We start from the raw sequence: 14,523 nt of genomic DNA, 5'->3' as shown, positions 1-14,523 counted from the left end.
TCATGTTATCCTAGAACATCCTGCCGAGGAGAATAGGTCATCATCAAGGGGCATAAAAGGAATTACCGGAACAAAACGATCTACTAAAGCCTGAACCCGAGGGGCATCAACTCCCACTCTTTCTGCGCCCCTTCGCTCCGCCTCCTTCCTCTCCAAGAAAAAGGAAGCGCGGCGAGCAACAACCTCCGCCGCCGCGCACCTACGCCCACGGAACGGACCACGCCGTCATATGAGTGCAGAACCCCGGGCTCTTCCTCCCCCTCGGCGAGCTCGGTAGGAGGAGACTAGAGCGGCAGCAACATCGACGGTGTCGTTGAGGAGGGGGCGATGATGCTCCCGCTGGTGAAGCTCGGCTCGCTCGCGTTCCGGACGCTGAGCAAGCCCATCGCGGCCCGCCTCAAGTACAACGCCGGCATCCACCCCAAGTTCCGCGGTCTCATCATCGGACTCGCGCAGGTGATCGACGCTCCATCCATCCCGTCTGGCATATTTTTTCCGTACTGCAATCTGTGCGCCGATGCTTGGTTTCGTTTCGATTTGCCCTGGAGAAATTCCTCCTTGCAGTTCGTTTTTCTATAAGTTGCAAGTTGAGGCTGCTTGAACGCTTGATCGTTTTTAGCCAGTACGGCTTCGATGATGCAGCGGGCGTTCCGAGATTCTTGATGTTTGTAGCGTGCCATAATGTCCGTGGAATGATTTGGCTTGTTGGGTTTGATCTGATGAGAAATGCTTGGGGAATGGATCTCTACAATGTGCAATGCTGTCTGGGATTCAATTTTGTCTCCATATTGGACCGATATACTGCATTGATCCAAATCGTTAGTAATATAGTGAATTTATTATAGTATTAATCAATTGTTTGGAGTGGATAAGTTTCTGAAGTCCGTGCAACTTTTTTTTCCCTGAATGTTCATACCAATAGGAATTCCCTAGTTGTGAGGACATTTCGCAATGATGCCTTAGGGATCAGTTTAGGCTTGAATCTGTGTTTTATGCTGTATCAGTATTGCCTATCAAGTAACGATAGGCCCAATTTATTCTCCCATACTTTGGGAACATTATCAAATGATACAATCCTCACCAGAACCACACAAAAAGAAGTCCACTATAGTCCTTGTAAAATACTTCTGCAATGTTGATAATGTGGGCACATTGTCTGATGGAGGAATAGCTTCTTGGATATAGAAATGTTGTTCAGCTCTTCTGAGTAAAATTTTCACAATCAGTTTTGCATTGTACAACAACTGGAAATGCAGCAGGTTAACAGCATTGCTCTGTTATCCTATTGCCGTCATGGCTATTTTCTTCGCATCTTACTGTATTGCTCTCTTACTGTAAACTGAATAGGTTCTGGTTCTGAACTAGCAAGCATGGAATCACATTGCTCTGCACCATACATTATGAGACAGCTGTAACTGACATATTTTATGGCATACATTTCCAGGCAAACCATCGTTTCACTACAAATATGCAGAGGCGAGTGTATGGACGTGCGACTGACATTCACATTCGGCCCCTGAATGAGGAGAAAGCTATTCAAGCTGCCGCAGATCTTCTTGGCGAACTATTTGTTTTCTCGGCAAGTACTCTTGACTTGCATTGTTCTGAATAGCAATGGTCTTTTTCAAAGTAAAATGGATAGAAAAAGGATTAACAGTGTTTTCTTTTCATGTATGATGAGAAACAAAATCCAATCATTCTAGAATTTTCACAATGACTCATCAAACCCTAGAAATGACTATAGCTGACGTGAACTCACATAATTTCTCAGGTTGCTGGTGCTGCAATTATCTATGAGGTGCAAAGAAGTGCTAGGTCAGAAGCCAGAAAAGAGGAAGTCCGTAGTCAGGAAATTGAGGTAAATTGACTGCCTCCATCTTTTCCCTAGGAATCATTAGTTCAATTTTTAATGGAAACATGGCATTGCCAGGATATCTCTTGAACACAAATGCAAGGCAGAGTACAAATTTGATCTTAAAAATCGCTTCTGGTTCCTCTGTTCTTGATGGAAACTATATTATGTGGTACATCTTCTCAAGCCTCTTTCATCATAATTAATTATTCATGTCCAAATGACAGGCGATAAAGAAAAGGGATGAACAACTGGCCCTGGAAGTACAGCTCATGAAACAGAAGATTAGCGAGATGGAGCGGCAGTACTCGAAGTGGACTCTTCCGGGGTTTCGCGGCCTCGGCACTGCTCAGGCGGCGGCACAGCCTACTGGTACTCAGCAGCCAACAGCTGCGTAGCTGCTCTACTTCTGCAACTGTCGATAGCTCCGCGGTCTGAACGGCCGACTGCAGACTACCTCTGTTTCCCTTGCATTACTCAGTTACATTTGATTCGACTGAAGTTTACTGGCGAAAGGGTGAAGGTTACGTTGTGGATAATGAATAGTGCTCGAGAGGAATTTGAACTGAATCGAAGTTGTTATCGGTTCGTCAGATTGGCGGCGTGACATTCAGTTTAGAGTTTTTACATGCCCAAGTTGGAACTGAGATGATGTATGCTATCTGCATCTCGTGCCCGGCATATGCTTTGCTCTGCTTTACTGACTTCCCTTTTACTCCATTTGTAAAGGGGCATATTAGGATTCAAAAAAGTGAAACATTCTAAATTTCTGTCATTAATTAGTCAAAATGTGTGTGTATAGTGCGCAAGAGATGCATCAATAAATCTGTATTTCAGGTCTTTCAGTAAGACATTGATTTGTAAAAGGTATCGATGGTCTGAGCCTGAGAGACTACTCAACATAAGGCTCATGGAATGAAATCTGTGGCGTCATGGCGCTTTGATATGCGGAACAGCAGGAGCGTGTTGAAAAATGCACCAAAGAAGCATCAAGTATCTCCATGCAAGTATAGATGCACTGTGACAGAAGAATTTCATCAGCAAAATCTTGCTCGTATCTGATATGATTATTTACCGTATTTCTACTGAAACGTAATGATAAACTGGAACCTGACATCAGCAGAGCGATTCAGTTTCTTTTTCAAAAAAAAGAAAAAAAATACTATCCTGATTGATTTACAAACACACAGCCCTTTAGTTCCTGATGGACAAAATCTCAATGACATCAATCGAATTCTAGGACCACCTTGCCAGGAACCAACTTTTTCTCCTTGGCCGCATGAGCTTCTCTTGCATGGCTGATGGGAAAGGTCTTCTCCACAGGTATCTGTAATTTCCCAGCTCCAGATAGCCTTTGGATCTCATGAAGCCCTTCGGCATCAGCTCTCATGTATGTCCACCAATATTCTGAAATTATTTGGAAAGAGACATCAGAACATCTTTTATAAAATGTGATATGTAGCCGTAGCAAATAACCTGCATCGCCAAATTTGCTTCTGTAAAAGATATTCCTAACTTTGTGCCAACTATTGAGCAATACAGAGGAGCTTTATACGACATACATAAAAAAAAAACATAAAATGCAAACATAATTCCATATCCTGGCTTGTTTTTTTTTTTCCTTTTGAAATATCTAGAACCAACTGGTTCCGATGGAGCAACTACACCAATGGCCACTGCAGATATTCTCCATGTCCAGTTGCTGGGTGCAAAACTTTAAAAAAATCACAGTTCACTGCTATCAACTTCGTATATGCAAATTGAACCCATTATCCAGTAAAGTTTTGATGCTTTGATTAAAACAAATATGCTACGGTTGCTTTCAAATACTACACTAGCCAGCAGTGTAGTAGTATTCTTTCTTGCAAGTACTTAGTATTTATGAAAGAATACTGCTAAAGTCTGGATAGGTTTGGTTAAGATACACTGAACAATTTGGGAGATTAGACAGTATTTTTATAGGCTTCTAGCAACAGCTTTGTCTTGGGCCATTTGGTGACCAACAGCAATGTGCCCATTCAATAAAGTTGCGATCCTATACTGTTTAGGACAAGAAGAATTGATACACACATACAAACAAATGCATATATCCAAATATACTGGAAACAGAAGCCTTTTACCTATTCCATGAGAATAACGATACTGCGTCTGTTTCTTTAGTAAAGCAGCAGTCGCAGCAGGAAGCCCTACAGCCAATCCATACCTATCTGCTAGTGCAGCTGCTTCTCCCTATCACAATGCAGAACACTATGATAAGAAAAGATAGGTCAAAGACAAAAGAAGCACAAAAAGACCCAAAATGCAGATTGATCACCTGAAGGGTCATATAGTGTCCACCTCTCCTAAGAACATTGATGCCAATTCTTTCAGTCTCAGGTACTCCTATGGTGTCTAAAACAGCATCAAACTTTCCTTTAACTGCTGCTTCAGTATCCTGTAAGGTAGGTTGTAAATTGAAGATAGTACTCATGGCAGGGGGAATTTCTAGGGGGTGAGGGGGAGGAAATGCAATACAAATAGGGATATTTACTAATCATTTTTCCAGTACTAGAAGGTGGCACAAAATTCTAGTCCAGAAGAATAAGTGAAGATTTAGGTGTCTTCTGTTACAGTTTTTTAGTGTTGTGTGTGTGTGTGTGGTGGTGGTGGGGGGGGGGGGGGGTCTTCAATTACAAGTTTGCTCCATATAGTTATGCAACTCAAGGCAGCACAGAAAAGTAATGGATTCCAGGAGCATCTGTGGCATCCCCTACAAGTGTATATATACTGGATTTTCATCTTAATACATGGAGAAGACTAATGGATGCCAGGAGCATCCCCTATTCCCCTATAAGTCTATACGTCCTGGATTTTCATCTTAATACATGAGAAAAAATAGTTACATTAGACCTAAGGGGGAAAAACAGATTTAAGTGTCCATGGAATCTCGCAGATCTGCAAGTACAATATTACAGGTTTGTCATGCAAATGGGAGCATCAACAAAGAACTATAATGCAAAGCATCAAGCAGCTGTCCAGCTTCATAGAGTGCCAAAAGACCAAGCCAGAGTTTCGTTCTACTCCATGAAGAACAATATAGCTTCAGCAATAAAAGAAGGCTATGAAGATCACATGCAGTGTATTGAGTATCATATAACTATCACATGATCACCGATATAGAATACAACATTTTCTATACTTCTGTGAAGGTAGACAAAGAATACCGCTCACAACTGCAGCAAGGGTTCACAAGACAACAACTGCAAACAAAGGTTAGATGGCTTGTGTATGCTGTTGCATCACAAACCAATCTCTCAAGATACAATGTTATTGCTTTAAAAGTTTGTATAAGGACAAGAGCACCAAAGGCTACTTACCTCAGCAGTGTAATCAATAGCTTGTTCAGCACCAGCTCCTATAACTCGCTCAATACTTTGGGTTCCACAGGTAGCAGAAACCCCACACCCAGCAGCCACCGCAAGTTGAACAGCAGCTAACCCAACTGCTCCTCCTCCACCAATCACAAGAACTCTTTGTCTGTAATTACAACAAATGCAATTAAACTCAATAAACAAAAATCAATTCAATAAGCTTCCAATCAATCAATAGCCTTATGCAGCTAATGACAAACAAGCATGAATGTAAGTGTATGCAATTAGCCTGACTAAAAGATTGGTATTCAGATTAACAACAATCAGTAGCATTTTGCAGCTAATGACAAGCAAGCATGTATGTAAAGCATACGCAGTTCACCTGACTAACAGATTGGTTTCAGATTAACCATAGTAGTCAGTCTGGCATAAAGTAAAAGACAAAGAAAGAGAAGTGTGGCATAGTACATCACTATGGTAAACCCAAAATTATGCAAATTTCAACAGTATAGTACACTAACTTTTGCCAGTGCCCAAATCCTATGTTTCTTGTATGTTCGCTGCACAAGCACACTATGAGGACTCACATCATTATGGGAAAAAAAAAGACCATGAAAACAGTCACAGACCAAATATGCAACATAAAAATAAATAAGAGTAACTGATTGTATGCAATGTCAACTAAAGAAGCAGAAGCAACTGACTATCTGCCTATCAGATGGTGTATGTAATCAGACATACCCTTCAGAAATTCGAGCCGTACCATGTAAAGCACGCCATGCAGTCAAAGCAGCAAACGGGATTGCACTAGCCTCCTGCGATACAACAGGCTCAATTCAATTACAGAAAATTGCTGCAAGTCGTAAGCTGTCTATCACATGCAAGTAAGACTAAAATTTAAAAACATCCGAGTCTTCAATCATAACAAAACAGGTGTTCTACTTTCCACTAATAAACAATGAACATGAATGACATTTTGAAACATCCATTGCTCAGACCATAAGTAATGTGTCACCTTTAGCTCTATCGCCCTTTTTCAGCACAAAATCTGAAGTACATCCTTGGAATAAATCAAGACTTATTGTGCGCAAGAGAAAACAGGGTCTCCCAAGTTCAAATTAGGTAATAGTACCATACTTGGTCCACAGTATCATCTATAATAACAAATGGAAAATTGACCCTAACATTATATTTCTTAATTAAAAAGACTAGTAGCACGGAAAGACGAAATCAATTTAATGATACCTACCACATGACTGAGTGTAGATGGTTTGAGAGTAAGCTCGTCCAGTGACAGGATAGCATAGTCAGCATATGTCCCTCTGAGAGCAGTTGGATGCAACGAACCGAACACTTCTTGACCAATAGAAAATGACGATGCAGAAGTCCCTGTGGCTGCAACTTCACCACTAATGTCCCGACCAATGATCAGCGGTAAGAGTGGCTCGAATATGGAGCGCCCATAGCCAGATCGCATCTAAAAGGAAGCAACACTTTAAGCATTCAGATCACAATGACAAACAGACTAACATAATCCTAAAGAATTTTCATAATTCTAATAACACAGAATGACAGAAGAATACAAATTCTGTATGTACCCAAATTTACTAAACCATCAATCTTTTTCCCTCATTCATGTGCCTGGGTAGCACAATCTATCATGATATATTTGCCAACAAGTAGATAACACAACATTTGGGGATAAAAAAAATCATGAAATATTGCCCTCTATTAGAATGCGTGTTCTTTCAAAGGACAGCGTTCAATATTGTAGAGAGTAAATCACAGTACATAGCGAAACGTTTGCAAGATAATTCGTCACTCTAGTTGTGCAGCGCCTAAACCAATCTGAACCCAAAAATCCGAAGATTTTCATAAGATGCTTCCGTTTAAATCCAATGGAGGGAGGGGCGTGGGTCCAGAACGGGGAGCTCACTCGCAGGTCCAGGGGGTTGATAGAGACAGCACGTGCGCGCACGAGCACCTCCCGCGGCTTCAGATCGGGCACGGGCACGCCCTGCCTGATCTCCAGCACCTCCGGCCCACCGAAACGCGGCACCACCACGGCGCGGCAGCTCTTCTCCGCCCCCGCCGCCGCGGTGGACGCGGGCCGCGCCCCGGCGACCCGCCGGCGGGCCCTCACCGCCCTCCACCACATCGCGCTGTAGCCTCGTCCCCACGGAACGCTCGGCTGCGCTGCGCCTGCGACTCGCGAGCCGGGAGGCGGCAATGGCTGGCTCGGCGACGCGACGCCCTTCGAGACCGGAGGCGAGGGGAGAGTGTGAGAAGGGGTTAAGTATATCGGTTTATGTGACCATGACATGTGGGACAGGGGGAGTGGGGGCTCAACGTGTCCTCGAGCGAGCGGACGTGGCTCGAGCAGGGTGCGACCGTGCGAAGAGTCGCTGCGCGCCGGCGCCTAGCAGCGAGCGGGCGAGATGGGAGCGATGTGTCCCGGTTCTCAGCCAGGAGCCCAGGAGCGTGCGGTGTTGAGGTAAGGAGAGATCTAGTCCGTCCATTAACCCACAGTCCATGGAATCGGTAGAGCGGGAGCTATGAGCAATCTCGTCCGTCCATTAACCGTTAACCCACCAGTCTATGGAATCGGTAGAGCGGGAGCTATGAGCAGACGGCCGTTTTGGGGGCTTTGCCTTGGCCCTTGAGTATGGGTTTGATTGATTCTGCTTTACTCTGTGTATCTACTATTTAGACTTGTGTATTGTAATTTGCACATAATGGTTGTCAGCAGGAGGTCTATGCAATCTTGTACAATGCTTAAAGTTAAAACACGCTAAACACAGTATCATTAACTGAAACATGAGACCTTTAAAAGGCTCATATAAGGCGATTATATACATAATTATAAAACGTAAACAAATAAAACACATACATGGATTGTCTATGCAGGACAACAAAACACGAAGGCGCGGCACACGTTTATGCTAGTTTAGATTGTCTTGCATGAAGTCTAATAATAGTAAATTTCAGTTATTGTTTCATTGAGCCCTAACATGTATCTAGGTAGTGTATGCCAGTCTCGACTCTCTATCTAACATAGTTCAGTGCTTACTCGTCACAGTGAAATGCAAAGCGTGTTCAGTTGACTGCAGCTCAAGTATGGCTCAAACGAATCCTTAAGCAACAACTAAGGAGTAAACAAAACACATTTCAAAGTAGAAGCCAACGATAAAAAATTTAGATGTGAGCATGAAAATCATCCAGATATGACACAACAAAAATATAAATTCTTGCTCCCGTTGCAACACACGGATATTAACCTAGTTTCACTAAAAAGAATTTAATGCCTAAGAAATTGAACCCACGGGCCATGGGAAGAACCTTTTTGAGATACACCAAAGGAGGGTCATTTTTTCCCTTTTTGATTGATGAGGCAAGGGAGGGGCTTTTTCAATATAAGCTGACAAGAGTGGAGGAGAATCTCTATTATCGACTGGAGGGAACGTGTAAACAACTAAACACGCGAAGATGGCTAGATGACGAGACGATGGTAGTCTCCCACTGTTATTGGACGACGCTTTCGGCCTTGACGAGCCAGTCCGATGCCTAATCCGCATGCTGGGCCCCGGCGTCGCCCGCCTCCTTTTGCCGCGGCCGTCGCTTTTCCCAAGGCCGCCGACCCCGACCCAACAAAGTGGCAGCCAGAGCCAGAAAGAAAACTCGGCAGAGCATCTCGCTTGCGAAACAGAGGAGAGGACGGCGCGCGAGAGGGGGGAAAGGAAAACAACCACGACCCCATCCATTCCGCTCCACTTCCACCCGAGCTCACCACCGATCGCGGCGGCGACGATGGGGAAGGGGCCGTCGTCGCGGGCAGGGTCGCGGCACCACCAGTTCCGCGCCCGCGCCATGACCCGCGTCGACGACCTCCAGGAGGTCTTCTCGGGCCTGCAGTCCGCGCGCAAGGACTCGCGCCCCGCCGACGCCGCCGTCCTCGAGGCGCAGCTCCAGCAGATGCTGCGCGAGTGGCGCTCCGAGCTCAGCGCTCCCTCCCCGGCCTCCTCCCTCCAGGTACCGTCCCTTTTGCTTCCTCCGCGCATTCCTGCCTCCATCTTTTTTTTTTTTTGGTGGCGCGGCTGATGTTTTGTTCCTTGGCTGTGGCTGACGGCAGGGCAACGCCAGGGAACTGTCGGATCCGCCTTCGGATACTCTTCGTCTGCTGCAGTTGGCGGCGGCGGAGGAGGAGGACGACGCCACGAGCAAGATGGTCGAGCAGCAGCAGCAGCAGCAGCAGCCCCCGCCTCCGCCTCCGCCTCCGCCTCCGCCCTCAGCTGACCAGAACCAGGGGCACGCGCAGGTCCGCCAGGACATGAAGCCGGAGCCACGCGAGGAAGCAATTGACGTCGCTGTGGAGCAGCCGCAGCCGCAGCTGCTGAGTCAGGGGGTTCTGCCTAATGGTGCTGCTACCGCGTCTGCGGTGTTCCATGATCAGGTTTTCACTACTCCTTGTTTGCTGTATGCAAGTTTGAACATGTTTTCTTATCTTAATGGAATGACTGCCAGACAGAGTTATCGATGATCTTGTGAAGAAGATCTATAGTCCGCAGATATGAGGATTTGTGGATGATCATGTGTCACTCGTAGAGTCTTCAAATGATCTAGTTACATTTGTCTAGTCGGCACAGATGTTCATGTGATCTACCTCATGTTTAGTTTGGGTTGGTGTGATCTACAAGCAACCTACCCCTCATTAAAACCTCTGTTGGCAGTTTCTCCGTCTTTGGGGATAAATTTACTGGACATAGCCTCTGCTCTATTTTCAAGACAATGGGAAGGCTTCTCCTGTTCTCCAACATGATCATAATGGGAAACAGAAGATGATGGATGGAAGTTTTCCCTGGATTGCATATTGATCCAAGTCTTTTTTCAATAAATTAAGGAAGGTTACAATTTGTGAGAGTTCAAGTGTGCCTGTGGTGTATCATTGCATTCACTTCATGGATGCTTGTTCTACCTATGGCCCTGTGAATGCTACTGTGTTCTGATTCAGATCCTATACAGATGGAGTTCAACTTCAAGTTGATGGGATCATTTGTTAGTTCTTGTCCTAATCGTGTGGGCCTAGTTGGATTGTTGAAACTTAAGCTATATGGAAACAAAATACCGGAAGTACAGTGAGGAAAATTGAGGAAAGGATGCGCTGCTGCTAAATTCATCATGATCCTTTGTCAGACATGTCGTGTTTTCAGATGACATTTGCCTTTTGATTTGTAGGAGCCTAGAAGTATAGTTTATAGAGCTTGAAAGGGACTTAACCCTGTGAATTTAATACCAGTAAAGGGGCAGAGTGCAAGCCTGCTAAGACACAGGTTTAATAATTTAGTTTGTAAAAACTAAATCTGAGCCAAGCATGTGGATTTTACCACCATCGTTAGATTAACGAAGTAAATGCCCAGGGAAGGCAAGCAGCTGTTCACCTCTTGTGCTGGAGCTCTTTATGTTTTGTGGTAGGAATGCATACCTTTGTTAGTAGAAAATATTGATCTGAATAATTTGAGTGAAATTTGTTTACTTTGTGCTTTGTGGGGTCTCACCAATGAATGCCTGTAGTAATGCTGGCTGGACTTGGGGGTTATACACGATGAGGACCTCTTGAGGGTTGTGAGGTTGACGAAGAACACAGGTACCTGACATGGTTGGGGTCAGGACCAAACTATAGATTGGTTAGTAGCCAGGATCATGACAGGCCTATGGTAAAATTGGAGTTCAGTAGTCCTTTCCCCTGAAATATCTTTTTTTTTCTAACTGATATGTATCAGAGTTCTTAAGCACTAGCAGAGTCATGTTTGCATGATTTTAATATGCCATAACAATATATTAGTGTAATACTAAGTAATGAAAGGTGGTAGAGGCCTACTTCTTTTTCCCATTGAACATTGTCTATATAAGGAGTTGAGTAAGTATATTAGTGATTCTAATGCTGACACAAGTATAGAAAGCTTTGTAGTTTCTAGAGAACTAGAAATATAGGATAAATATATTTGAGCTTACAGTTTCATTGTTTTAGGCAAGAGGTCAATAGTAACAAGTATATGCAGCATGCAATGGATTTTGGAAATGGCAGGGGTCAATGTATTTCTATTGTCTTTTTAGAAGAAAACAACAACCTTCTGCTTTCCACTGGTGTACAAGGATGTTTTGCTCTGTCTCGGTAGGTTAATATAGCACCCATTTGATTTTCCGCTTCCTGTTGTTTAGCTCCCTTATGTACCTTCTTAGCATTCAAGTATTAGTTCTTCAGTCCTAAGATATTGCAACATTCTAGATGCTATGTACTGCTTTATAAGTAATTCTAGCATGCGTTTAATTGGCATTTTGAGTGACTTTACCTTTCTGCCAATTTTAACAAGTTCTCATCTTACTTCTTGCAGATGTACTATGTGAACCAGGAACTTACGGTTGAGGATTTTCTCTATGATGATGATTACAAGATAGACCTTTCTGGGTCTAATCTGGATGTCCTTAATAACCTGGAAGGAATTGTTCAGCTGGAATATCCACAGTTCAATTTTCCGCAAGAGTTAGCCCCTAATGCGTGCCTTGACATGAGTAACTGTGGACAGAGTGCTGGGGGTGTTTTCCTACACATGACAGATTTGCTCACAACGATGACTTCGGCACCTTCTGCATTCCTGAAGCCAAAATGCGCTCTCTGGGACTGCCCCAGGCCTGCTATTGGATCAGAAAGATGGCATGATTATTGCAGCATGTATCATGCTGATTTGGCTGTGCAGGAAGAGGGCCCTCCAGGCACAATGCCTGTGATCCGTCCAAGAGGCATTGATCTGAAAGATGGCCCTCTGTTTGCTGCTCTTAGTGCAAAAATCCAAGGAAAAAATGTTGGGATCCCTATCTGTGAAGGAGCTGCCACTGCGAAGTCTCCGTGGAATGCACCTGGTAAGCTTTTCCTTCATGACTTGTGCCTTCACATGGTGCCGATGAACGTTTTTACTAATCGTTAGCCATTCTGTATCATTGCAGAACTTTTTGATCTTCACATCTTTGGTACTGATGAACGTTTTTACTAATTGTTAGCCATTCTGTATCATTGCAGAACTTTTCGATCTTTACATCTTTGAAGGTGAATCTATCAGAGAATGGTTGTTTTTTGACAAACCAAGGAGGGCATTTGATAGTGGAAATCGGAAGCAGCGGTCCTTGCCAGATTACAGCGGCCGAGGTTGGCATGAATCTAGGAAGCAGGTGATGAAGGACTTTGGGGGTCTGAAGAGGTCCTATTACATGGATCCACAGCCATCCAACAGCTATGAATGGCATCTCTATGAATATGAGATCAATGAGTGTGACGCTTTTGCCTTATATCGGCTTGAATTCAAGTCTTCAGATGCAAAGAAGATTGCTAAATCAAAATTGGCTTGTAATCCACTGAATGAAATTCAGCAGCAAATGGTTAGACTCAGTGCAGACAGTCCTGTAGACACCAAACGGATGGCCCGGAGCAGGACAAAGGCTAACCCGGTAGATGTCAATACTAACATCTATTCAGTTCCAAACACCGCAGTTCAAGCTAATGTTCCAAATGCTTATCAGCCAGGGCCACAAGTGGACCAGATGACATATTTGAACGGTAATGTCGTTTATGGGCCTCATCTGCCGTATGGTTACTCGACTGAAAAAAGTGACTTTTATTGGAACTCAAATGATGGGACATGAGAAGATAAACACATATTCGATTTATGGCATATTTGGCCTTCAAGTTCTAACAGTTCCCGCTATGGTTATTGGGTCTATTTTATTAGCATGACCCACCATCTTCTTTTATTAATTGTAATTGGCCCTATCTACAGGCAACATCTGTGAAACGTTTTCGTCCTAAACTTGTAATATAGGCGTATAATGAAAATAGCATCTCCTCGATGTGCAGCTGGTATGTAAGATAAATCTCTGGTTTGGTTGACGAGTAACCTGTCGAGTTGGTGGCTCCATTTATCTGTCACGTTGTATGTCCATCAATATCCTGTTCTGAATCTGGGTGCAATCTGTGTCCTCAAACTCCAATTGCACTCTTAAAAACTCCTGGTGGTATTTTGCAGTTGCAGGTTCCTGAGTTGTTTTTGACATGTCGGGTAACTTGTCATAGCAACAAAAGCCGATAAAGAGAGAAGTCGCTAAATGATAATCACTGAATGAAGAATGCTTTTGTTTTGAATGCTGCCATGCTGGAGCAGCTGATGCCAAACTGTCGAATAGTTTTGTTCTGATTGCTGCTGTGGCTGATGCCAAACTGGTGAATTGTGAATAGAGAATAGTTTTGCTTTTTAGTGGTTAGTGACTGATGCCAAAATGAATGGAATTGGCCCAGTGAATAGAGATGGCACAGAGCCATCACGAGTTCGTTGTGGACATATGGTCCCAGCTGTCTCGGTCTGAAAGAGAAGTTATTCTTCCATGTCCATCTCCTGACGAGGCCCTAAGATTCGGGTAAGACCATTACAGAATCTGCCTCGATAGAGAAATATATACCATTGCCAGATGGGTCATGGTCATGATTATGGATGCTCGTAAAAGAAGTGGTGGGGCGCTTTATCATTTCAGGCAACGACGGGCCTGATCTTCTATCTGCAACATGCGAGTATCAAATACTCTTTCCGTTTCAATTTATAAGACGTAACTATATTTATTTTTGCAATGCATCACATAGTGTATATCTAAGTGTATAACAAAATTATGTGTCTAGAAAAAAACAAAATATTTTATAATTTGGAACGAATGGAGTAAAAGAAATTTGGAGCGCTTATCTTGGGGAATTCATCCGTTGGCTTACCTGTTTGTTATGTTCGCTCTACTCACTGTCATGGGTCTTGTACTCTTGCATATATCACTCCTTTTCCGGTTTGCTCTACGAGTTCAGGCCTCCGGGATCAGTTCACAAGACCGCAACAGAATAAAAAGGCACCGATGTTTTCCTAACAATTAGAAGAAAACATTGTGAATTGTGATGTATACCCACGAGCAGTGCACTCGTTACCTTTAGAGTCTCTTTAATTAGATTATAAGAGATTCATGAAACATAATTAATATAAAAATGTAGGAATAAAATACTCTAATATCTCATAATTTATAGATTATAAAAAAACCACAGGAAGCTGCAAAGATCGACCGTTTGGATGGAGACCAGGAAAAATATAAGAATTCGATGAAAGAGTGACAAAGAAAACTTTTTATGAAACAAGTCATTCCATAGGAATCTCGTAAAATTTGCAGGAACAGTCCTCTGTTTTGGAGCGTTTTGTAGGAAATTTTATTATATGATTCCGGTCCTTACCTTTTTTTTTCTTTTTT

At 43.4% G+C, this 14,523-nt stretch overlaps 3 protein-coding genes across 3 annotated transcripts; 2 read left to right on the top strand and 1 right to left on the bottom strand.

Annotated features, from left to right (window-relative positions):
- LOC8072084 (optic atrophy 3 protein homolog) lies at positions 2 to 2,693 on the top strand. The gene is made up of 4 exons (XM_002458457.2): positions 2 to 456; positions 1,445 to 1,579; positions 1,772 to 1,858; positions 2,080 to 2,693. The coding sequence occupies exons 1-4, from the start codon at positions 328 to 330 to the stop codon at positions 2,248 to 2,250; spliced, it is 522 nt and encodes a 173-aa protein (XP_002458502.2). The 5' UTR covers positions 2 to 327; the 3' UTR covers positions 2,251 to 2,693.
- Positions 2,861 to 7,514, bottom strand: LOC8075589 (reticulon-4-interacting protein 1, mitochondrial). The gene is made up of 7 exons (XM_002456322.2): positions 7,139 to 7,514; positions 6,452 to 6,679; positions 5,944 to 6,017; positions 5,209 to 5,368; positions 4,167 to 4,286; positions 3,973 to 4,081; positions 2,861 to 3,259 (listed from the first exon to the last, which is right to left on the bottom strand). The coding sequence occupies exons 1-7, from the start codon at positions 7,358 to 7,360 to the stop codon at positions 3,078 to 3,080; spliced, it is 1,095 nt and encodes a 364-aa protein (XP_002456367.1). The 5' UTR covers positions 7,361 to 7,514; the 3' UTR covers positions 2,861 to 3,077.
- LOC8075588 (transcription factor VOZ1) lies at positions 8,761 to 13,208 on the top strand. Its single transcript, XM_002458456.2, has 4 exons — positions 8,761 to 9,231; positions 9,332 to 9,652; positions 11,592 to 12,117; positions 12,275 to 13,208. Exons 1-4 carry the CDS (start codon positions 8,776 to 8,778, stop codon positions 12,892 to 12,894), a joined length of 1,923 nt encoding a protein of 640 aa, XP_002458501.2. The 5' UTR covers positions 8,761 to 8,775; the 3' UTR covers positions 12,895 to 13,208.

Source organism: Sorghum bicolor, chromosome 3 (assembly GCF_000003195.3).
Source record: "Sorghum bicolor cultivar BTx623 chromosome 3, Sorghum_bicolor_NCBIv3, whole genome shotgun sequence".
Lineage (NCBI taxonomy): Eukaryota > Viridiplantae > Streptophyta > Magnoliopsida > Poales > Poaceae > Sorghum > Sorghum bicolor.
This window is presented reverse-complemented; position numbering and strand designations above follow the sequence as displayed.

What these genes read in the sequence shown, in the direction of transcription:
- LOC8075589 (XM_002456322.2), bottom strand. Translation starts at nt 7,360, where the DNA reads ATGTGGTGGAGGGCGGTGAGGGCCCGCCGGCGGGTCGCCGGGGCGCGG. An exon ending in GACACTATATGACCCTTCAG is followed by an intron (nt 4,082 to 4,166) that starts GTGATCAATCTG and finishes GCATTGTGATAG; the next exon opens with GGAGAAGCAGCTGCACTAGC. An exon ending in TCGTTATTCTCATGGAATAG is followed by an intron (nt 3,260 to 3,972) that starts GTAAAAGGCTTC and finishes AAATAATTTCAG; the next exon opens with AATATTGGTGGACATACATG.
- LOC8072084 (XM_002458457.2), top strand. Translation starts at nt 328, where the DNA reads ATGATGCTCCCGCTGGTGAAGCTCGGCTCGCTCGCGTTCCGGACGCTG. An exon ending in TCATCATCGGACTCGCGCAG is followed by an intron (nt 457 to 1,444) that starts GTGATCGACGCT and finishes ATACATTTCCAG; the next exon opens with GCAAACCATCGTTTCACTAC. An exon ending in TCCGTAGTCAGGAAATTGAG is followed by an intron (nt 1,859 to 2,079) that starts GTAAATTGACTG and finishes TCCAAATGACAG; the next exon opens with GCGATAAAGAAAAGGGATGA.
- LOC8075588 (XM_002458456.2), top strand. Translation starts at nt 8,776, where the DNA reads ATGCTGGGCCCCGGCGTCGCCCGCCTCCTTTTGCCGCGGCCGTCGCTT. An exon ending in CTGCGGTGTTCCATGATCAG is followed by an intron (nt 9,653 to 11,591) that starts GTTTTCACTACT and finishes TACTTCTTGCAG; the next exon opens with ATGTACTATGTGAACCAGGA. An exon ending in GTCTCCGTGGAATGCACCTG is followed by an intron (nt 12,118 to 12,274) that starts GTAAGCTTTTCC and finishes GTATCATTGCAG; the next exon opens with AACTTTTCGATCTTTACATC.